This window comes from Neoarius graeffei, chromosome 4 (assembly GCF_027579695.1).
Source record: "Neoarius graeffei isolate fNeoGra1 chromosome 4, fNeoGra1.pri, whole genome shotgun sequence".
In the NCBI taxonomy this organism is placed as follows: Eukaryota; Metazoa; Chordata; class Actinopteri; order Siluriformes; family Ariidae; genus Neoarius; species Neoarius graeffei.
In genome coordinates, this window is record NC_083572.1 from 111,270,634 (window position 1) to 111,295,238 (window position 24,605).

Consider the following 24,605-nt stretch of genomic DNA (forward strand, 5'->3'; position numbering starts at 1 on the left):
TCTTATTAACTAGTTGCATACCCATCTCATTAACTAGCTGACTGTATACCTTATTAGCTAGTTGCATACCCATCTCCTTAACTATCTGACTGTATACCTTATTAACTATGAGTACCCATCTCATTAACTAGCTGTGTACCCATCTCCTTAACTATCTGACTGTATACCTTATTAACTATGAGTACCCATCTCATTAACTAGTTGTGTACCCATCTCATTAACTAGCTGACTGTATACCTTATTGACTAGTTGCGTACCCATCTCATTAACTAGCTGTGTACCCATCTCCTTAACTAGCTGACTGTATACCTTATTAACTATCAGTACCCATCTCATTAACTAGCTGACTGTATACCTTATTAGCTAGTTGCATACCCATCTCCTTAACTATCTGACTGTATACCTTATTAACTATGAGTACCCATCTCATTAACTAGCTGTGTACCCATCTCATTAACTAGCTGTGTACCCATCTCCTTAACTATCTGACTGTATACCTTATTAACTATGAGTACCCATCTCATTAACTAGTTGTGTACCCATCTCATTAACTAGCTGACTGTATACCTTATTGACTAGTTGCGTACCCATCTCATTAACTAGCTGTGTACCCATCTCCTTAACTAGCTGACTGTATACCTTATTAACTATCAGTACCCATCTCATTAACTAGCTGACTGTATACCTTATTAGCTAGTTGCATACCCATCTCCTTAACTATCTGACTGTATACCTTATTAACTATGAGTACCCATCTCATTAACTAGCTGTGTACCCATCTCATTAACTAGCTGACTGTATACCTTATTAACTAGTTGCGTACCCATCTCATTAACTAGCTGACCATATACCTTATTAACTAGCTGAATAGCCATCTCATTAACTACCTAATTGTTTATGGATGGATGGATGGATGGATGGATGGATGGATGGATGGATGGATGGATGGATGGATTTGGCGCATGAAGGAGGTACCGTATCAATCCCATCATCTGGCCCCCTCCTCAGGCCACAGTGCTGCCCCACCCCACATGGCCCCACTGCCTCTTCATCCCCTGGACCCTCTTGGCCAGAGAGCCCAGCTGGCTGAGAGCATCAGTGCAGCCAGGAGCTGCTCAACACTGAGAAGGATCAGCTTCAGTTACTCTGAGACCTGCATGACTAAAGGGATTGGCACCATCAGGACCGGATGGGCCTTAAACAGGAAATACTAGACCCGATGGCCAGATGAGTGGAGCTTTGGAGTGGATTCGCTGGAGAGCAACCAGGATTATTTCAACTGTTATTCACAATGCCAAGTTGGCAATGTTCTCCCTTATATATACACAGTGTTAGAGGTGCAGAAATGTGTCTCATTTATGTCACTAAATGAAATAATTACTCACCTAATGGAGTTAAATTTAATTAAAATGTGGTGATATCGATGTGACATTCCGATCTCCATATATAATTCCATAACATATTGAAATAGATTCATAATGTTTTGTATATATTTATTTAATAATTATCTCAATGTACTTGCAATGTACAAGAAAAATAATTGAACCCAGGGAGCAGATTCAACACCAGTCTCTACCCACTGACTGTAAAGGCCAATTTATGCTGACAACCCAGTCCTCGCAGATGGCATCGCAGATGGCGTCTGCGAAGCCCCCCCCCTTCGCAGACGCTCTGCGCGCACCTCCCAAAAATTATGACCACCGCAGAAGCCTCGCAGACAGCGTCGCAGACAAGAGGGCTCTGATTAGTCCACTCTACATCCGCTGTACACACACTTCCACTTCCCTACTTTCCCGGTTTGGTTTGTTTTCATGACCGCCATTTTTAAAAACACGAGCGAAGATGGAGCAGCACGAAGAGCGGTTGATCGAGGAAGTGAGGAAGTACGTACATCTATACGACTCCAGTTCTAGTCATTATAAGTAACCGGAGGATAAACACTCCACTAACCACACCCACCAACTACTCCTAGTGATTTCGCAACTTCGCGCCCCCTTGTGTTGTGGCGGTCAATAACATCGCGCACGCCTATTACTCCCCGCTCAACGATAAATTACAACTGTCTGCGAAAAGCTATCTGCGAAAGCCTTGTCGCAAGAGCATGCAGAGGCCTTAAGAGTCCCTCAGAGATGCATCGCATTCTGTGTATTCAGCTGCGAGGAGACGCTGTTTGTTTTGAAAGAGTGATCCAGGGCCATCGTAAATTAAGAGCGAACTAAAGGACTACTTTGGCTACAATGCTGTTCAGGAAAACCATGTTAGCTTAACTATGGATCTTAAGAGGCAGTTAAAGATGCTCTTAGCCTTAAGAGGCTTTCAGGAAATCCAGCCCTGATCTGGTGATTGCTATACATGCAGTTTTTGTCTCAGTGGTCACTGAAAGCACAATTACACATTCATTTAAACAGGGGCTGATCTTGTTAGCCTGAAATAACTTCCTGGGGGCGTTACCAAGATGGCTGCCAAGTTGTAAGACTTACTTTTGCCATAAACACCAATCAGTTTCATATGAAGTGCTTTTCTTTTTTATTGCAAGGTATTAGCCATACATTCACTACATACAGTTACACTAAAAGAGTGTGTGCAAAATGACTAAAAATTGTAAATTTGTAATTAAATGCAGATTTGTTTTCATTCAGGCATAAAGAAGCTGAGGACGAAAGAAGAAAGAACGCACTTGAATGTGTTTCTGTGGTTGAGGTTTGAAAAAAAAACATGGAGTGATGTAAGCCGATGGCTAATTCTGATTAAGTTATCTGACTTTATTTCCTCTCTTTTAACACTAATTGTCATAAGTTTTGGATCCCGAACTCAAGTTTATAAGTTTAAAAAAAAACTGTCTTGACTACTTGAGTTGAAACAAAGGTTTTCTTTGAGTTGAGTTTTTAAGGCACCAGGTGAACTTTCATTTCTAAGTTTAACCAACTTGGAATATTTTATAGTGATCGAATCATCCATAAGAAAATGGCAGAACAAATAATTACAGAATTAAATGAGGGGGAAAACTAGATTGTTTCTGTTTATTTCTGGTCCACAGAATGACTGTACATACTTTTTAATTTGTGCTAGCAGTACCAGTGCAAATTGTGACTCACTCAGGATCTTTCTATTATTATTATTATTATTATTATTATTATTATTATTATTATCCTAACTTTTTTAGGATGCTATTTCTCCCTCAGTTTTCAACCACTCATCACCAAATTTCACATGAAGAATACCTCTGGGCTGAATTACGTTGCTATGACTTTTGGTGCTGATCTGGATCACTGATCTGGAATGATCCATGAAAAAAAAATTGAATTTTTTTCAATCACTTATAACTCTGTCAATTTTCATGATTTTTTTAATCATTTTTTTATTTTATTTTGTTCAGGGCGGCAGGGCGCAACTTTTCCTCACTAAGCATCATTCTCTATCTCTTACCGTTCTGGATCTATAGGGTACGGTGACCAGACGTGCTGGTTTGGAACAGCTAGTGCAAATTACTGTGAATTTAGTCCCAGTCTCTATCTCATTCATTTAAAACTGGTATCTAGTTGGCTGAAGAATGCTATAAAATAAACAGGAAAGTGTTTGTTTGTTTGTTTGTTTGTAGATATTTTAACAGGATGCTTTTTCACCAAAGTGATTTTCAAGAGGATCCTGTAAAAAACTAATTACATGTTATAAGATTGAGAAAGTTTACAAAACAAAATATTTAAACTAATTGAAACAAATTGACAAAAAATTAACATTGTAATAACATAAGAATCTAAAAATTTGAATCGTATGCATTGAAAGACTTTAAAATAATTTAGATTTAAACTCAGTTATCTTAGAGCATTGTTTAATATCGTCACTGAGATTGTTCCATTCTGTGATGGCTTGATTCAATGTCCTTTATTTCCCCAGTTTGTTTTTGCAGTTAGTAGACGTAACTCACTTCCATGTCTCGTGTCATAATCATGTTCATTCAGCTTCGTCAGCTTGAGGTTTGACAAGTTGAAGATTTGCAGACATCGCTGATAGAGTCTGCGTTGAGCGAGTTCTTTCCAATTGAGTTCCTTACGTGCATCAGTTGCTGAGGGCTGTAGGGGGCCGATCCAAGCTAATCTTGGCAGCTTTGCTGTGCAGAATTTGAAGTGATTGCATCAGCATGATGTGTTTATCTCCCCACACAATATCATCATATTCAAAGAGCAGTAGAACTAGAAGATTGTTGAAGTCCAACAATCTAGTGAATTTAGGTAAAAGATGTTTAATTTGCTTCAGAAGACCAAGGCATTTAATGATTTTGGTAATCTGTTTTTCAATGTGAGCAGACCAAGACATGTTGCTTGAAAAGACCACACCAAGGTACTTGAATTCCTCCACTCTTCCAATCTCCTTCAGGTGTACTTCAATGGATGTAGCAGAAATGTTGTTAGTTTTCCTCTTACTTCCAAACAGCATGGCTTTAGTTTTGGATGTATTTAAGGTTAAATGTTTGCACTTAAACTAATCATCAACCATTTTGAGATCATCATTAAGCTTCTCTTCAATATCAGCAACTGAAGAGGAAAAATAGTACAGGACTGTGTCATCAGCATATAGGGGTACTTGAGTATGTTGGACAATGTCAGGAAGATTGTTAATGTAAATAATAAACAAGAGCGGACCAAGGATACGTCCCTGTGGCACACCAAGACTACATGGTAATGGCTCTGAGAGTTCTAGACCATAAGAAGTATGTAAATATCTTGAAGTCAAATAAGAACCAAACCATTTAAGATCATTCTCACAGACACCTTCTGAAGGGAGTTTATTCAGCAGAATTTTGTGAGTTACAGGTGAACAGTGGAGTTTAATTTACACTTACCGTCAGCTCCATTATATCATTTAAAACACCATATTAATCTCTAATACTGTTATTCTTCAGCAGGAATCTTTTATAGGTGCATCAACTCTCTGTAACATGGATGGCAAAGGAAACATGGAGAAGGATCTTCCTACTCACGGCTATTGAGAAATATAAAGTACATTAATTAAGCTAATTTGAATTAACAAAGAAAAAATGAAATAACATTAAGGTCTATTTTATGAGCTAAGAGGTTCATTAAACCTGCTGTAATTAAAGTAGTCCATATCAAGGAAGTGTTAATGAAGATCCCAAAGCAAGGACACGGATTAATATCCACAGATTATATCGTATCGTATATTATTTTCTCTGTAGCATAAAACAGAAACATAATGCACCAGATATCTACAGTAAAATGTTCAGATTTTCAAAATGTGTTTGTAAAATTACATATAAATCATCAGACATCGACACAGGAGAGTTTCATTTGATTATTTTCACCTCAGGCATATATGAAAATCCCTTTCATCAGATGTTACAGCGCCTGAACAACAGATACAACTCGAACGTATCAAAAATAATTATAGGACCATGACATTGACAGGACTGTTTTTTTTTTTTAAATGATAAGAAAATCTGCCGGTGAGTGGATATTTGGCAAAGGTTATCAGAAACTCTTTAATTGAGCCCTGTGTCACTGGAATAACCATGTCATAAACACAGTCAGGAGTTCTTGAGTCATAACAAATACTTCAAGGTAAAAACTGCTTTATCACATGTTATTTGTGCACGTTTGCTAATTAGCATATCAAGAATTTGGTTCTAAAATGCAATAAGCATAATTCCCCCCCAAAATAAAATAAAATTAAATAAATAAAAGTTACAGCTGAAAGAAGTTTGGCACTTGATTGCTGTTCAAATTTCAAAATCAAATATAGCTACAAGTGGCGATGAGGGGCCCTCGCACCTCCAGTTCCACGAGCCGTCACACGTTGTCATCATTCAATGCACACACATCCGAGATGTGAGACAAAACCCTGGGTATCTGATGTTTGTGCCACCAGTGATGAGTTTTTAGCCAATGGAGTCATTACTGTCCAGGTCCAAATGGTGGCACTATACCAGGTCACTTTGGACATGTGGGTATCATCAGAACCATTATATCCTATAACCTGTGAAGTTTGAGCCACATCAGGCAATGCACGGTGAATTTATGACACATTTCCTGTTTGCATGGCATAACATAGAAATTGATTGGTTCGCCATTTCAACATATTGCAAGATATCACAAATCCCTTCGGAATTTAATATCAGCAACACCTTGACATCATGTATACCAACTATGGCCTGAATTCAACAAAACCATAAATAACTCACTTCCTGTTGAGTATGCTGCTAATACAATGTGCATTACAGTTTTGTTTGTCTTGGGGCTCCCCACGCACCTACCAAATCTGACATGGGTAGGTGAAACAATATACCGGGTAAAAGTCTCAATGACATGTGGGAGCACTATAGAGTCCCCCAGACACACCCGGGGCCAAACCTCTATCCATGAGTAGCCAGGACTGATGGGTGTACCGAATTTCATGAATTTTTGCCCATGGGAACCACCTCAAAAATGGCCAAGTGTTGAAGAAGATGAAGAAGCAGAATCCTTAGGAAAACAGTAGGGTCTTGCACCTTTGGTGCTCGGGCCCTAATTTTATGGGAAATGCAATATTCACCACATTTCTCTGCATTGTGTATCTCCTTTCTTTAAAATGCGACAAGCACCACTACTGATTTTCCACAAAATACGTTATCTCTGCTTGACCAATCATGGTGCACCATTCAAATATGGAAACAATAATAGCCCCTCCCACTGACTGTCAACATCACGGAGAATCACCATCTCTTAGTGAGATTTCGAATGAAATAAATTAATAACATTTCTTATCTTAATGTTTTGTATTGTTATTCTCCACTTTGAGCACCGGATTCCTCCTAGGATCGAGATATGACAATATATATATATATATATTTAGGCACTGTGTAAAAGCAGAACTCCTGATGAGTGTAAAATATGTTAGTAAATAATCCCATGTTATTTTTTAAAAAGCTAATTAATAATAAGTACTATATAAACTCGTCTATCTTGTGGAAATAAAGATATAGATTTCATTGTCCGGTGGTCAAGTGTTTATGAGATACGTTGCCTTGCGCTTACGATCAGGTTCCCTGTGGTGGGACACTGATGATGTAGTTCGTATGTCCGGTCATCGTACGATCGCAAAAGCCATCAAAGATCAGGTCGATGCTTTAATATATTCTCTTAAGTATGGAACTTAACTCCATTATGAATTTAACTCTACATGCTGTACAAGGCATCCAAACTTCTAAATTTATTGTTCAGGATGAAAAGTTTGTCTGTTAAAAAAAAAAAGAAAAAAAAAGTTTCCAGGTCTCCATCTGACTGGTTTATTAACATTCCTCAGAGCTTTGTGTGTAAAACAGACTGTTGCTTGTTGACGATAAGATGAATGTACCATAGTTTGGTCCAGTATAAGAGATGGTCTGAGTTCAGAGGCTGTCGTAGGTGTAGATCAACTTTACTTCTCGTTTCTAGTTATATTTCTCACACACACACACACACACACACACACACACACACACACACACACACACACACACACACAAATTGTTTTTATTGATGTATTGGATTTATCACATTTTGGGAAAAAAAATAATCATTTTTTTAAATAAAATTTTACAAATTCAAATCTAGATTTGCCTTTTTAATGTGATTCCAACCTCATAGTGTTAAAGTTTCAAACAGAACATAGTGGTTTTCATGCGACCAATTTTTTTGAAAAAAAAAAAAAAAAAAAATATATATATATATATATATATATATATATATATATATATATATATATATATATATATATATATATATATTTTTTTTTTTTTTTCTTGAGTTTATCACAGTAGATTTATCACGTTTTGGAACCAAACTTCATATATTTAATGCCAGATGTTGTAATGTGTACTTATTATGAAAAACAGGTGCCATATATAGTACTGTGCAAGAATCTTAGGCACATGTAAAGAAATTCTGTAGACAAAAAAAATGGCTTAAAAATAATTAAATGAAATGTTTCAACATTAAAAAAAATACTATAATCAGTAATCAGTGAGCCTGAATAAATGAAATAAAGTCAGTATTCGGTGTGAGACGACCCTTTGCTTTAAAAATAAAATATCCGTCTCAGGTCCAGTGAGTGCAGTTTTATGCGGAAATGATCTGTAGGTTTTCCTGAGCATCTTACAGAACCAGCCGCAGTTCTTCTGGACACTTTGACTGTCACACTCACTTCTTCATTTTACACCAAAACCCAGCAGCCTTCATTATGCTTTCTTTTTTAATCTAAAAAGTGCTCTCTAATGGAATACGCTGCTCAGGTACAAACTTTTTTCTTTTTTTTTGGTAATGTTTAATTTTGTGCTGGAAAAAAAAGACTGTTTGGAACTCTAAAATATTTTTGTAATGTTTTGACTCAATAATGACTGTAGACACCATAAAATAGAAAGCGATAAAAGTTTGTATGAAAAAATGGGGGGCGAAGACTTTTGCACAGTACTGTATTTCAAATCAGTTCTGGATTCTCATTGGTCAGAAGATGTTGATTAATTTTCTCTGACATCAGTGGAGCTAGAATTCACAGGTTTATATTAACACATCCGTTGTGTATAGTGATGCGTTGTGCGTTCACGGGGACATCACGGCTTCACCATAGCAATGATTTCTAACATTTCAAAAGGAAGGAGTCTCCAGTGTGAGCATTCTGTTACAGTCAGAAGAAAAGCTGTAATGTTTCTGACATCTCCAGGACCGAGGAGTTTACGCATTGCGATTTCTTGGTAATGTGATGAAAGTGAGGGGAAAAAAGAGGCTGGTCAGGGAACTACTGTTTATAGCTACTATAACAAGCTAGAATAGGAACTAACTTTGTTCACAGACGTTCTACAAACATTACACAGCAACTTGTAACTATAAATGGATTAAAAGAAGTGAAATGTAAGATATAGTGTTAATACATTAAAAAATGAACTGCTGGTAATTGCTGTGAGATAAGAGTTAATAATAAAATACTTCAGGACACACTGTTATAGCAAAATAATTCATTCTGGTGTGATAAAAGAAACCCTTCTGCCATGGCTGATACTTTTGAAAATACATCACATGATAATGTTTAATCGTAGTGATAACATGTCACTGGACATATCCATCTGCTATGGCATGTTTATGACATGGTTATGTCGGTTTAAGACTAGCGAGCGGTGAGTGCATGTAGCTAGTATGGTTAATTTGTGAGTATGAACACCTTGCATATAAATCAAGCCACCGATATTCACTCATTAGTGTTTTATATGTATTTTTTTCCTTTGCATTTGACTAATTAGCATTAGACGCTATACTGTATATAGTTACTACTGTTTCTCATCACAACCAAAAAAAAAAAGATGGGCAGGGCTCAAGCAAAGTGTTACTACGTAAACAAACATACCAAAATTCCTCCTACTAAAGAGATGACAATCTCTTTAAAGATGGCAATAGCACCATAAAATAGTGGAAAAACACCGCAGGAGGTGTTCCCTTGTTCCAATGATTGATCACATCTTTGCAGCATGATGCACTGGGCTTTCACAGTATGGACTGGAATATTTCATCATCATCATCATCATCATCATCATCATCATCATCATCATCATCAGTGTCCAGAATTGTAGTGTTACGCAGATTTAGATGTTCCAGCCCAGTCCTATTTGAGTTGCCAGCAGGTAGCACATGCCTATCGTACAGGTCATCATCATCATGGGGAAGCCCAACCTGGAAAACAGAACATCCAGTCAGTAATCATGCTGTAGATTCATGTATATACTGTTGTATAAAGCTGCTTTTATACGGGCACTTGCACCAGAGCAAGTTGCCCCAGCGTAACTGCCCATCAAAACATGATTCGCATCGCTCCTGTGGAGGACGGCCCCATGAGGACAGTTGAGGGTTATACCTGGAGGACGCTCTGGACTCCTACAGTAACACTTTTATGGCTGAGGACTACAGCTGACTTGCTAACTTTAGGACTGCAGTTATCATGAACAGTTTTGCACTCAAGTTTCCATCAATGAAGAGTTTATAACATCAACGAAACTGACTTCATGTTAAAACTGTTAATGTTATAGTCATGCTGTCTGTTGTTGCCCAAATGAGGATGGGTTCCCTTTTGAGTCTGGTTCCTCTCGAGGTTTCTTCCTCATGTCGTCTGAGGGAGTTTTTCCTTGCCACCGTCGCCACAGGCTTGCTCATTGGGGATAGATTAGGGATAAAATTAGCTCATGTTTTAAGTCTTTCAAATTCTGTAAAGCTGCTTTGCGACAATGTTTATTGTTAAAAGCGCTGTACAAATAAACTTGACTTGACTTGATTTGTTCTGGAACAGTTTGACACCAATGGGGGCAATTTGCGAGGCAGTGTATCTTGTTCCAGAACATCTTGTTCTGGGCATAACTTGTTCCTGCTTATGTGAGAGAATTTTGTCTCCAGCTTTTGGGTTAGCGCTTCAGAACGTGTTGGGATTCCTGTAGACTTTCAGTCTCTGGAGGCACCAAAAGATGTGAAGATCCATTGTTGACTAGATTAGCTTGCAACATTTATTTATTTGTTTATTTATTTATTTATTTTTGAGAGCATGGTGAATTAGCATGAATTTATGATTGATATGCAGGGGTGGATCCAGGAAAATGGGAAGGGGGGGGGGGGGGGGGGTTCAACCAAGTAAGGCCAGGGGTCCGGGGTCCACCAGAGTCCCCTGGAAACTCTGCAGCTTTTAAATGCCCAGAGGTACATTTTAAGCTGTCAGAGACATGTTGTAAATGAAATCTCTGAAAGAAAATTACTGTATTAAAAAGATTTAAAAGTAGGAACTTTCAAAACCATTTTATTAATGCACGTAGGACACTGACCACAAAACACCTTCTATCAATAAATTATTACTGTTTTAGCAACTGCAATCTGAGCTCCTGGGGAATTTTAAGCAGACTGTCACAGGACAGAAAAGTCTGAAAAGTTCTCTGTCCATCCAAATTTCAGTCTGTCTGAATGACGGGCCAAAGGCCTGGAACAATGCGGCCCCGGAAGCTGAAGGGCTTTAGATGCCTGGAGATGCTTCTCAGCTATTTCCAGGCGCATTTCTGTGATCTTCAAAGGCCAAATTACACTCGATATTAGTTGCTCATTACACTACAAATTGAATATAATTTACAAGAAAATGTCAGAAGATTCAAGAAAAACATGCTTAAAGTTCTACTCAAGAAAACAGTCGCACACACAGGTCAGTTCCAGGTCTAGAGAAAAGTCTGGGGGGCCCAAGGATGTTCCAGTTGGTTACAGCTTACTGGGACTCGTACGGTATATCAGTACTATAATAACACTCGTGAAACTTTATGTCAACAATGACTATTTTTATGCTGTTTATAATAAGTCTATAATAAATTTAGTAATTAACAATACAACTCTTCTTACATAATAGTTAAAATTTTGAGGACGAGATTCCAAGTAACTTTGTAAGAAAATGACTTTTAAGATGTCTCAGAACTAGACACGGTCATATCATTTGGCATTCAGACTAAAATCTGCTGCACTAGAGCTTAGAAAATAGAAGAAAACACCGTGAAAGAGACACCAATCGAAACCAAAAGACTGAAAGTGATGATCATGCCGTTACCATGGGAACAGTCTTTTATGACTGTGTAAGTGGGCGCTCAGAGCTCCGACTCTGGTGGGACCGAGTAAGGGGACAAGTTTTATGTTTCATCTAATTTAGGCAATTTAAACAAAGTATAATATTTGGCAGTGGGCACAGAGGAAAGTGTAAAGTATAAAGTTTCTGTCAATATGTTTAGCATGCTTGTATGATAAAAACTGGTGAAGATATTTATCTGAATCTATGGCCTACTCATTCTAAACCTGCTGAGCTTCGCCGGTGAAGCTCTCGACGCCAGAGAGTTAAAATACAATGGAAAAAACACTTTGTCAGGGTCCAAAACCTGTAACAGTCTATTTTCTTTTACCGTTAGTGGTAAATCTACCCAGCTGATAACAGCGTGGCGTGGTGTGAGGCCAGAATGCGGTCCTACTCGCTGATGAGAGGCGACTTGTCATTTATCGAGAGCATCCGTGATCAGCCAATCACAGGCCGTGTTATGACATAATATATTCACCCAGTGTAACATTTGGAAGAAAATTAGAAGTAGATTAGACCCATATCTTGACAATTTTTCATGGGCCATCCGGTTTAATGCTTCTGAAATACAGGCGGGCAAATGCAAAAATTACCGGTCAGCGTCCGCCGGTCCGGCCTTATTTCCCACACTGTTATTATGTCAATGCATGAAATTCCGGCACCCTGTTCAAATCCAACAGGACTTACCCAGCTCGCTTTTGTGTCATGAGCGAAAAACCTAAGCTAGGACCCACAATTAAATATAAATTTATACCATAAACTCTTCAGCTCAATTCCACATAACTATTTATTTTGTTTATTTGTTTTAAACCTTATTAATTAAATAAAAATGGTGGGCATATCTTGGTATCTGCAATACTAAAACCTTTTTTTTTTTTTTTGGACAGGGGGGAGGCACCAGGAGCAGCCCCCCCCCCAAAATCCATGCCAGATACACTTGGGAATTATTCTGACATTAAGCTCCTTAAGCTGAGCTTAAGTACACTGAGTTTAAATGTTTTGAGGACCTCATCTTGTGTTCTTCCCCGCTGATTATCACTGTAAAGGCGTTTCGCGTGACAAACACAGACTCGTCATTAAATAGTAAAACCCTTAGAAGGCCATATGAGAAATGCTAAATAGATAACTTTATTAAACACAAGATCCACTCAGCTGATGCTGGTTTCCATTGGAGACGTGTATAAACTTGTGCTAATAATCTATATCTACATTATTAAATTCATAAAATATATATATATATATATATATATATATATATATATATATATATATATATATATATATATATATATATACACCATATAGTGAGACAAACATATTATTATGATTAATAATGAATACAATTTGTATCTAAATACCAGAAAAGTGTTTCCAATAGTTAATTTTAAATTTTAGTAGTCTCAGAGTTTTTAACATAGTTATGCAGAGAATTAAACAACATGGCAGCTGAAAAAGAAAAGCAAAAGTCCTGTGTCCTGATTCTGAGTTTGTTTTCATGATATGAACATTGTTCTTTACTCTTGTGTTATAATTCTGCACAGCAGAGTTTTTAACCAAAACTCTAGCATGTCTGTTCTTTTTTGAAAAATAGCAGGGAATGTTTTAGCCAATCAGAAGTCTGTGTTTCAAATAAAGAAAGTCATTTTACAATGATTTTAATAGGAGCTGCCTGTTTTTGGTTTGGGGTGGTCCTGGGGTGGTCCCAGGGCAGGTCTCCCAAAAAAGTGACTCAACTTAAAAAATAATGGAGGAAACGTAGAGCTGTATTTCTGGGGTTCACTCACGCTTGTATTGGTTCTGTACAATAAAAGCATTTAAGGCAACTTCTTCCATGTAAGTATATATTTTGCTATTTTTGAGGTGCAGACTTCCACGACACTTGCCATCTAAACACATTCAGTGGCAAGTAGGAGGGCTTGCGAATACACGGTAGCATTAATCCAGGTCATTTATCATCCAGAGAAGACCACTTCATGGCAAATTCAATGGTCAGTTCTTCTTGAGTGCTTTTCCTTGTCAAACTTCTCCACCTTTAAATGATTGAGTCGAGCAATTCCCAAACCAATCACAATGATAACTGGACGAAAAGTTCTTATCTTCATCCAGTTGTGCTGAGATGCAGATCGTTTGCTTTTTAAATTTAAAATTGATCTAAAAGAGCTGACTCAAAGAGTCGGTTCATTCCCTGAAGGACACATCGCTCGGAGTGAAACAGTCCCACATAAATATTATAACAACCAAATTTAGACTATGCAGCCAAAAGTATATGGACACCTGATCATCACAGCCATACATGGTTCTTTTTTCCCCAAACTGTTGCCACACGCAATCATACAGAACGTCTTTGTATATTGTAGAGTAACAGTTTCCCTTCACTGGATCTAAGACGCTCCAACCTTTCTCCAGCATGATGATGCACCTGTGCACAAAGCGAGCGCCATGAAGATAGAGCCCTGACGAAAGTCAATTCCACTGAAGACCACAGCAGGCCTCCTCACCCAACATCAGTCCCTGATCTCGCTAACGCTCTTGTGGAATGTGTGACCATATAGCCACGTCCCTAAATATAGTGGACAGCCTTCTCAGAAGAGTGGAGCTCATTCTAACAGCAAACGGGGAGAGAATCTAGAAAGGGACATCTCATCTCATCTCATTATCTCTAGCCGCTTTATCCTGTTCTACAGGGTCGCAGGCAAGCTGGAGCCTATCCCAGCTGACTATGGGCGAAAGGCGGGGTTCACCCTGGACAAGTCGCCAGGTCATCACAGGGCTGACACATAGACACAGACAACCATTCACACTCACATTCACACCTACGCTCAATTTAGAGTCACCAGTTAACCTAACCTGCATGTCTTTGGACTGTGGGGGAAACCGGAGCACCCGGAGGAAACCCACGCGGACACAGGGAGAACATGCAAACTCCGCACAGAAAGGCCCTCGCCGGCCACGGGGCTCGAACCCGGACCTTCTTGCTGTGAGGCGACAGCGCTAACCACTACACCACCGTGCCGCCCAGAAAGGGACATTCAACAAGCAAATACAAGTGTGATTGTTGGGGTGCACAAACTTTTGTCCATATAGTGTATGTTAAAAATGGTTGTTGTTTAGACACTGAACCTCTGTTGCAGTTTATCGAATCGCATGTGAGATTAAGGAAAGTTTCACAGACTTTGACAGATTTTTCAATTTATCATTCTGGACTTTAACAAAAAAAGGAGAAAATAAAATTTAAATAGAATGGACAGAGAAGCATGCATTTATTCTGTTTGCGACAAATTCAACATAGACATCTCGTCTGTTTAACATGAACAGCTGCGATAAAACAAAAAATAACCCATTTGAATTTTTATTTAAAGCCATAAACTTAATGGTAAAATCATTAAAAGATAATGCTTGTGGCCATTCACAGCCAATCAGGATCGAATTTATTTCACGGACACATTTCCTCAACATTAAATGTAACTATAAATGGATAAAATAAATGAAATTCATGGTGTTCATCAGCAAAGCTAAAAACTGTAATTATCAGCATTGTAGGAACTATAGCGTTGGCGTACCACATCACCCAGCTGATTATTTTCCTCTAACAGCATGTGCCAAAGTTTTATTCCTTCCATAATGTCTCGAGATATGATCTCAAACTGGATATTACACACCGAGATCAGAACACTCTGGACACTTTATTAGGAACACCCATCCATCCACCTGAAGCTGTTGGATGCAGTTCTCTAATCAGCCGATCCCTTGATAGCATAAAGTCACGCAGATACAAATCAAGAGCTTCAGTTAAATGTTTACAATGTTCAAACATCAGAATGGGAAAAATTGCGATCTCAAAGTGAAGTGTGACTTTCTTTCACAGTCGCAAGGGTGTTGGTTTGAGCCAGATGGACTGCTGGTTTGAGTATTTCAGACACTGCTGATCTCCTGGGGTTTTCACACACAACAGTCTCTACACAGAATGTTGCGAAAAACAAAAAACATTGAGTGAGTGAATGACAGTTCTGTGGGTGGAAACAAAACACCTTGTTGATAAAAGAGGGTCGGAGGAAAATTGGAAGGATATAGTAACTCATATAATCATTCTTGGGTGGCACGGTGGTGTAGTGGTTAGCGCTGTCGCCTCACAGCAAGAAGGTCCGGGTTCGAGCCCCGTGGCCAGCGAGGGCCTTTCTGTGTGGAGTTTGCATGTTCTCCCCGTGTCCGCGTGGGTTTCCTCCGGGTGCTCCGGTTTCCCCCACAGTCCAAAGACATGCAGGTTAGGTTAACTGGTGACTCTAAATTGAGCGTAGGTGTGAATGTGAGTGTGAATGGTTGTCTGTGTCTATGTGTCAGCCCTGTGATGACCTGGCGACTTGTCCAGGGTGTACCCCGCCTTTCGCCCGTAGTCAGCTGGGATAGGCTCCAGCTCGCCTGCGACCCTGTAGAACAGGATAAAGCGGCTACAGATAATGAGACGAGATGAGATGAGATAATCACTCTTTACAACCGTGGTGAGCAGAAAACAGAAGAACACATTGGGTTCCACTCCTGCAGCCAAGAACAGGGATCTTAGAATCAACAATGAGTTCATATTAAAGTGTCCCAAAAAGTGAGTGTATAGTGATGAGCACAGAGTCAGTTACAAAAGTGCATCCTGTGTTTCATTAGGTGTCTGACTACACATTGAGTCATAACCTCATCCTTTGGCATTTTATCTGCTTCTGGGGGAATCAATAATGATAATGCTGGTCTCTAATGAAGCTGCATGAATCAGTAATCTGTGTCATGTGGTCAGTGTTCATGTCCTGAAGTCATTTTGTGAAAATGGATAATAAATATAACACCAGTAGCCAAAAGAATTCCAGGATTTCATCATTATGTTGTCATCACGTCATGATATGATTCAAGAGAAATGAAGATTTAAAGACATGGGCTGAGATTCTGCATGAAAAAAAAATTATGATGATAATAATTAACAACTATTCCACAAAATCGAGTCGTACATGAGTTGATAGCCGATGACGCATGTAGCACCGAGATTGAGTGGAATAACTGTTTTATTCTATCCACATTCACTGGATTTTGAGAAACAGAACATTTTTTATCCATTCATCCATTATCTGTACCGTAGCTGCTTATCCTGTGCAGGGTCGCAGGCAAGCTGGATCCTATCCCAGCTGACTACGGGCGAAAGGCGGGGTTCACCCTGGACAAGTCACCAGGTCATCACAGGGCTGACACATAGACACAGACAACCATTCACACTCACATTCACACCTACGCTCAATTTAGAGTCACCAGTTAACCTAACCTGCATGTCTTTGGACTGTGGGGGAAACCGGAGCACCCGGAGGAAACCCACGCGGACACGGGGAGAACATGCAAACTCCACACAGAAAGGCCCTCGCCGGCCACGGGGCTCGAACCCGGACCTTCTTGCTGTGAGGCGACAGCGCTAACCACTACACCACCGTGCCGCCCAGGCCTCATTAAAATAGTTTTAAAATGTGCTTTTAATTTTCTCTCAACCCTGTTACCTGGACATATTCACCCCTATGAAATGTGTGTATCATTTTCAGTAAGTTGCATCATCTGAATTTCATGAAGATCCCAGGAAGAAGAAAAGTTCTCTCATTGAAAGTATAAATAATAAAAGTTACCTTTTGTAAATCATTGTTTGTAATTTAACATATACATATAGATTTTTAAGTAACTCATTTGAATGTCATTAATGTCCTTATCTCATGACATTAGCATGGATGCTAGTCAACCAAAATGTGCGTATTTGCTAATTCTATGCTAACCCTCTTCATTGTTTAAGAACAGAATTTGGATATGAAACATTTGTTAAAAATTCAGAATGTTACCTGAGATGGGTTACGATGCGTTTTGAACAGCGAAAATTCAGCCAAGTTCAATTTTTAAGTGCTACAAGAGCTACATAGCAGCGTACTTGTTGAATCAGTCGTCTTGTCATGGCAAGGGCTTCTGAGTGGCACATCCTTTTACTCCAGCGTTTTTGAAGAAATGTGTTCTGAAGGAAACATAACCCAGGCTCGAGGAGATGTTCTTCCGTTTGATGTACACTGCTTTCATGCTCTGCTTAATGGCCGTCCATTTCCAGAGACAGCCTTTTATCCGCTCGCTGGTGGAAATCTCCTTCCACTGACAGGGTTCATGAGTATAATTATGACAAGGTTGTTTAATGGATGCTTTCAGTCATAATCACTTAACGTCTTTGTGTCCTGGAGTTCACCACAGACTGTCCGCTAACTTCCACACAAAGGACCGGAATGACGACTGAAGAACCCATGTGTTAATGAATCCCCGGCTGGGCTGTGTGGTGTCAATTAATAAATGTCTCAGGTGGGAAATGTCAGGGGAATTAGAACCACAAAGAGACGTTGGGACACACGGTACATTTTCAATAAAGCTTTTTCACAAATCGCTTGTGCCTTCGAGCCTTAGTTTCCACACAGCCACCATTTTCTCGCATGTTTAATCTTTTGAAGCAATCTATCCTAATAGATAACATTGGACACGGAAGTCAAATACACACTGATGGATTTGACTTAGGTATATATATATATATATATATATATATATATATATATATATATAGGATAAAACTCGATGATTAGATTAGATTAGATTAGATTAGATTAGATTAGATTAGATTAGATAAAACTTTATTGATCCCTCTGGGAGGGTTCCCTCAGGGAAATTAAGATTCCAGCAGCATCATTACAGATAAACAGAGAAAATAAATAGAGAAAACTTCTAGATAAATTAAAATAAATTAAGTATTTACATGTACAAGTATAAAAGAATAAGATATGGTGTGTGTGTGGGGGGGGGGGAAGCAGGAAAGATATTGCACTTTATATTGCACATTGTCCGGTATTGCTTATTGTTAGGCTAGGCTACTGCTCCTTCCCGTCCTCTGTCCTCCTGTTACCCCTCCTGCCCCCCAGAGAGGAGTTGTACAGTTTGATGGCGTGAGGGACAAAGGAGTTTTTTAGTCTGTTCGTCCTGCACTTGGGAAGGAGCATTCTGTCACTGAACAGGCTCCTCTGGTTGCTGATGACGGTGTGCAGAGGGTGACTGGCATCGTCCATGATGTTCAATAGTTTGTCCATAGTCCTCTTCTCTGCCACCGTCACCACAGAGTCCAGCTTCATGCTGACCACAGAGCCAGCCCGCCTGATCAGTTTGTCCAGCCTGGATGTGTCCTTCTTGGATGTGCTGCCCCCCCCCAGCACACCACGGTGTAAAACAGGACACTGGCGATCACAGACTGATAGAACATCCACAGGAGTTTCCTGCAGATGTTAAAGGACCGCAGCCTCCTAAGGAAGTATAGCCTGCTCTGTCCCTTCCTGTATAAGTGATTGGTGTTGCAAGTCCAGTCCAGCTTGCTGTCCAGCCACAGCCCGAGGTACTTGTAGGAATTCATAGCCTCCACCTCGACTCCCTCGGTCAGAACTGGTCATGACCTTGGTCTGGACCTCCCAAAGTCAATGACCAGCTCCTTGGTCTTCGAGGTGTTGAGCTGCAGATGGTTCCTGTTGCACCACACAGCAAAGTCCCTCACCAGGCTCCTATACTCCTCCTCTCTGTCGTCACTGATACACCCAACGATGGCTGTGTCATCGGCAAACTTCTGAATGTGACACAGCTCCGAGTTGTAGCAGAAGTCCGCGGTGTACAGGGTGAAGAGAAGAGGGGCCAGCACCGTGCCCTGGAGTGCTCCAGTGCTGCTAATTACAGTGTCAGATGTGATGTCCTTCAGCCTGACATACTGCGGCCTGTCAGTGAGGTAGCTGGAGATCCAGGTGACCAGGCAGGGGTCCACTCGCATCCTGTTCAGTTTGTCCTGAAGCAGTAGGGGCTGGATGGTGTTGAAGGCACTCGAGAAGTCCAAGAAGAGGATCCTCACTGTGCCATTTCCCTTATCCAGATGCGAGTGGGCTTGGTGTAGCAGGTAGAGGATGGCGTCTTCCACACCAACACCTGCCCGGTACGCAAACTGCAGACAGTCCTGGGCATGTTGTACCTGGGGTCTGAGGAGGCTGAGGAAGAGCCGCTCCAACGTCTTCATCAGATGTGAAGTGAGCGCCACCGGTCGGAAGTCATTCAGCTCGCTGGGCCGATTCTTTTTGGGAACTGGAACGATACATGATGTCTTCCAGAGGGTTGGCACTCTCCCCAGCTGCAGGCTGAGGTTGAAGATGCGTTGGAGTGGTTCACCCAGTTCAGCAGCGCAGGTCTTCAGTAGTCATGGACACACCTTGTCCAGGCCTGCTGCTTTCCTGGAGTGAAGCTTCCTCAGTTGACCTCTGACCTGGTCTGCAGTAATGCATGGAGGAGTCTGTGTTGAGGAGGGGGAGGAGGTGGCTGCTGTGATGACTGGGGGGAGGTGTGTTGAGGGAAGAAGGAGAGATGGCTGCAGTGAGGGAGAGGGTGGGGGGGATGTGGGCTGGTTGAACCGATTGAAGAAGTCATTCAACTCGTTCACTCTCTCCACTGTCCCCTCAACGACTCTGGTCTTTGTATCGTGGCCTGTGATGGTTTTCATACCTTCCCAGACCTCCCTCATGCTGTTCTCCTTCAGCTTCTGCTCCACCTTTCTCCTGTAGCTGGCCTTAGCTTCCCTCATGCAGCGTTTTACCTCCTGCTGTGCTGTTTTCATCGCCTCCCTATCCCTGCTCCTGAAGGCGGCCTTCTTCCTGTTGAAGACAGCTTTGACTTCTTGTGTTACCCATGACTTGTTATTAGGGTAACACCATACAGTCTTAGCGGGGGAGACCACGTCTGCACAGAAGTTGAGGTAATCTGTCAGACAGTGTGTCAGCCCCTTTATGTCCTCACAGTGTGGGCTAAGCAGCACATCCCAGTCCGTGATGTCATAGCAGTCTCTGAGGGCATCTTCCATTTCAGGGGACCACCTCCTGATGGAGCTAGTTGTTGCAGGCTGCCTTTGAACCAGGGGGGTGTACTTTGGCTGTAGAAGAACCAGGTTGTGGTCAGACTTCCCTAGTGGGGGGAGGGGTGTGACTCTGTATGCATCCCTCACATTAGCATACAGCAAGTCAATTGTCCTGTTGTTCCTTGCTGGACAATCCACAGCCTGGTAAAAAGCAGCCAAAGTAGAGTCCAAAGTAGCGTGATTAAAGTCCCCAGAAATGATGATAAATGCCTCAGGGTGCTGTGTCTGCAGCCTTGCTGTGACAGAGTGAATCCTCTCACATGCAGCGGCTGCGGCTGCCCTCGGAGGGATGTAAACACAGATGGTGATCACGTGACTGAACTCCTTCGGCAGATAATATGGCCGCAGCCTAACGGCTAGCAGCTCCAAGTCCAGGCAACATAAAATTGTCTTTACGGAGATATGTCCTGGGTTACACCAGCGGTTGTTAACATAAATGATGAGTCCCCCACCTTTGCTTTTCCCGCATGTGTTAGTGTCTCTGTCAGCTCTCACAGCAGTGAATCCCCACAGGTCCATGTTAGCATCGGGTACAAGGTGTGTTAGCCATGTCTCCGTAAAGATAAATAAGCTGCTCTCCCGGTAAATCCGCTGGTTGTTCAGAGCGGAAAGCTCGTCGACTTTATTCGGCAGCAAGTTCACATTCCCCATGATAATGGAGGGAATGGATGGTTTGTAGCACCGCCAGTTGTCCACTAACCTAGCCTTTAGCTTAGCTCCAGCTTTGCAGCCCCTGGGTTTCCTCCTCAGCTCAGCCGGGATGGGGTGTCGTATCCCAGCTCGTCCCATTGTTTTCAGGGCCAGCAGTTCCTCTCTTGAATAAGTGAGAAAACTGGCTCTTGGTTGCGTGTTAAAGTTAAACATATCCATGTTATATAGTTAAACACACTATGTCTTCGTAAGAAGAGCAGAAAAGTAAAAAAGGTGGAAAAAAAGAGGTTTAAAGAGCTAAAAACTAAAGAGCTACTGGAGAGGCAGCCGTCTCACACAGCGCCCATACGTATGATGACGATGTATCCACTCATCCCTTATCATATACGGGAAGGGAAGGGAAGGGAAGGGGCTTCCAGGGTGTCATTTAATATCAGAGAGTTTAACACACTCTGTCAATCATTCCTTATTTATACATTGATTGGATTATGTGTTGTTTTTATTTTTTAAAGAAAAGAATATTTGTATTTTTGAGCAATATCTTGTAACAGAGGCGGCACAGTGGTGTAGTGGTTAGCGCTGTTGCCTCACAGCAAGAAGGTCCGGGTTCGAGCCCTGGGGCCGGCAAAGGCCTTTCTGTGCGGAGTTTGCATGTTCTCCCCGTGTCCGCGTGGGTTTCCTCCGGGTGCTCCGGTTTCCCCCACAGTCCAAAGACATGCAGGTTAGGTTAACTGGTGACTCTAAATTGAGCGTAGGTGTGAATGTGAGTGTGAATGGTTGTCTGTGTCTATGTGTCAGCCCTGTGATGACCTGGCGACTTGTCCAGGGTGAACCCCGCCTTTCGCCCGTAGTCAGCTGGGATAGGCTCCAGCTCGCCTGCGACCCTGTAGAACAGGATAAAGCGGCTACAGATAATGAGATGAGATCTTGTAACAGTGTACATGATATACACCTCTCAGTGAAAAGCCAAACATTTACTTTTCATGCACAGAAAAAAAAGTGTTGAATATTTCAGTGTGTGTTGGAGAGAAATGAAAACCCTGAGGTTGTTCTGTTCGGTTTGCAAGAAATGAAAAGTTTTCTGTTAATTCTGTGGCATTCTGATCGCAGGAGGGTCGAGTCAGCAAGAACTGTACTCAAGTAAAAGGATTGTTACTTTATAATCATTAATCATAATGACTCGAGTAGAAATAAAAGGACTCATCAAAGTAACGACGAGTATGAGTTCGAAAAGAATCTCATAAAAGGTCTTTGTCAATACTCCGAGTAACTTCATGTGATGATTTTATGACCAAAATAAACATTTAAAGTGATTGTCTAATAAACACAACATAAAAATCTGTTCATTCAAGTAGTAAATTATATCCCTAATTAATTTGTGCTAGCAGCGCTGGAGCAAATTGTTACTCTCACACAGGATCTTTCTACTTTATTATTATTATTATTATTATTATTATTATTATCTTAGTGTTTAAGATGCTATTTCTCCCTCAGTTTTCAACCAATCATCACCAGATTTCACATGAAGAATACCTCTGGGCTGAATTGCGCTGCTCTGACTTTTGGTGCTGATCTGGATCACTGATCTGGAATGATCCATGAAAAACGGGCTTTTTTTCCCCTCATTAAGCATCATTCTCGATCTCTTACCCTTCTGGATCTATAGGGTACGGTGACCAGACGTCCCAGTTTGTAACAGCTAGCGCAAATTACTGTGACTTTAGTCCCAGTTTCAATCTAGTTAAAACTAATTATATATTTACCAAATAACATAAATTAAGGTAATTTTGCCACAGGTTATTTCCATAAATCTTCCGAATTAATTTCATGGTAATAAACACTTTTCATCTGACTGCAAAGCCACAGATTTTTTTTTTTAATGAAAACTAAGACTAAAACTAAAGCTAGAAGTGAAAGTACAATTTTGCTAACTGAAATAAAAATAAAAACAACAATTATAAAAAGAACACTAAATAAAACTACAATGAATAATGCAACATGAACTAAAATGAAATTGTAATGCAGGTAAAATCAGCTCCATTTTAATGTTCATTTCTCCCTCAAGACAGTAACGGTTGAAATCTCCCTGGAAAAAACATCATCCTGAAGGCAGCAGATGTTGCTCCAAAATCTCAGTGGACTTTTCCACATTAATGCTCCATCACAGAAGTGTAAGTTACCTTTGCCAAGGGCACTGACCCAACCCCATACCATGACACACCCTGGCTTTTGGACTTGTTCCTGGTAACAGTCTGGATGGTCCTTTTCATCTTCAGAATACACAGTGTCCATTTCTTTCAAAAAAGACCTGGAATACTGATTCATCTGACCACAATACATGTTCCCACTGTGTTCCCAGATGTCTCTGAGCCCAGAGAAGTCGACAGCGCTTCTGGACACAGTTAACACAAGGGTTCCTTTATACACAGTAAAGTTTTAACTGGTGTTTGTGGATGTAACTCCGTATTGTAGCTTGATAAAGGTTTTCCAAAGTAATCCCGAGCCCATGTGGTTCTATCAGTTGTAGATGAATGATGGTTCTTGATGCAGTGAGGGATCGGAGATCACAGGGGTTCAGATTAGGCTTGAGCCCTTTACCCTTTATGCACCAAAATTCCTCAAGATTCCTTGAATCGTTTAATGACACTGCATTATGCACCATAGAGGGTGAAATATCCAAATCCCTTCCTATCTTTCTTTGAGGAACATTGAACTGGAGATCCTTGGCCCATCTTCGCTCCTCAAAGACTCAGCCTTTCCTGGATACTGATTTTGTACCAAATCATGATTACAATCACCTGTTGTTATCAACTGTTTCAAATCACATCATTATTTAATTGTTTTACCTCATTACTAGCCCTAAATTTCCCCCGTCCCAACTTTTTTGGAATGTGTGGCAGGTTTTCCAAAGTCATCCCGAGTCCATGTGGTTCTATCAGCTGTAGATGAAATGAAGCTGACCAACAAAACATGAAATATCTTGGGTTCATTCTGTCTACAATGGAATACAAGTCAAAGTACATTTAGAAATCACTGCTTTCTTATTTTTTTAATGTGCATTTTCCATACCGTCCCAACCTTTTGTGATTTGGGGTTGCATTTTCTTCTCACAAAATTTCTAATTTAGCAAACGTTTCACTTATGAGCTGTCGTGTTCTGTCCTCATATCACATGTAAAATGTGCTCAACCGTGAAGTGACTGACAACATAGTTATAAATACCTCCATGCTGCATTTGCTATCTGTCATTGTTTATGAGACACGTCAATGGCTGTGTGAGATCCGTCATATTGAGGCGTTCTTGGGCTCTGAATGAAGAAATCACTCCACAGTGTCAACATCACAATTAGTACAGCAGTTTTACGCTATGATTGAAG

General features: G+C 40.6%; 1 protein-coding gene across 1 annotated transcript in view; it reads right to left on the reverse strand.

The window, feature by feature from the left end:
• Window positions 1–8,968: 8,968 nt before the first annotated feature.
• The window catches only part of oca2 (oculocutaneous albinism II), a 315,932-nt gene continuing 300,295 nt past the window's right edge, over window positions 8,969–24,605 (reverse strand). The window contains exon 24 of the mRNA XM_060918405.1: window positions 8,969–9,692. Within this exon, the coding sequence (XP_060774388.1) occupies window positions 9,605–9,692 (88 nt within the window). The 3' untranslated portion in view covers window positions 8,969–9,604. The remainder of the gene's footprint in view (window positions 9,693–24,605) is intronic.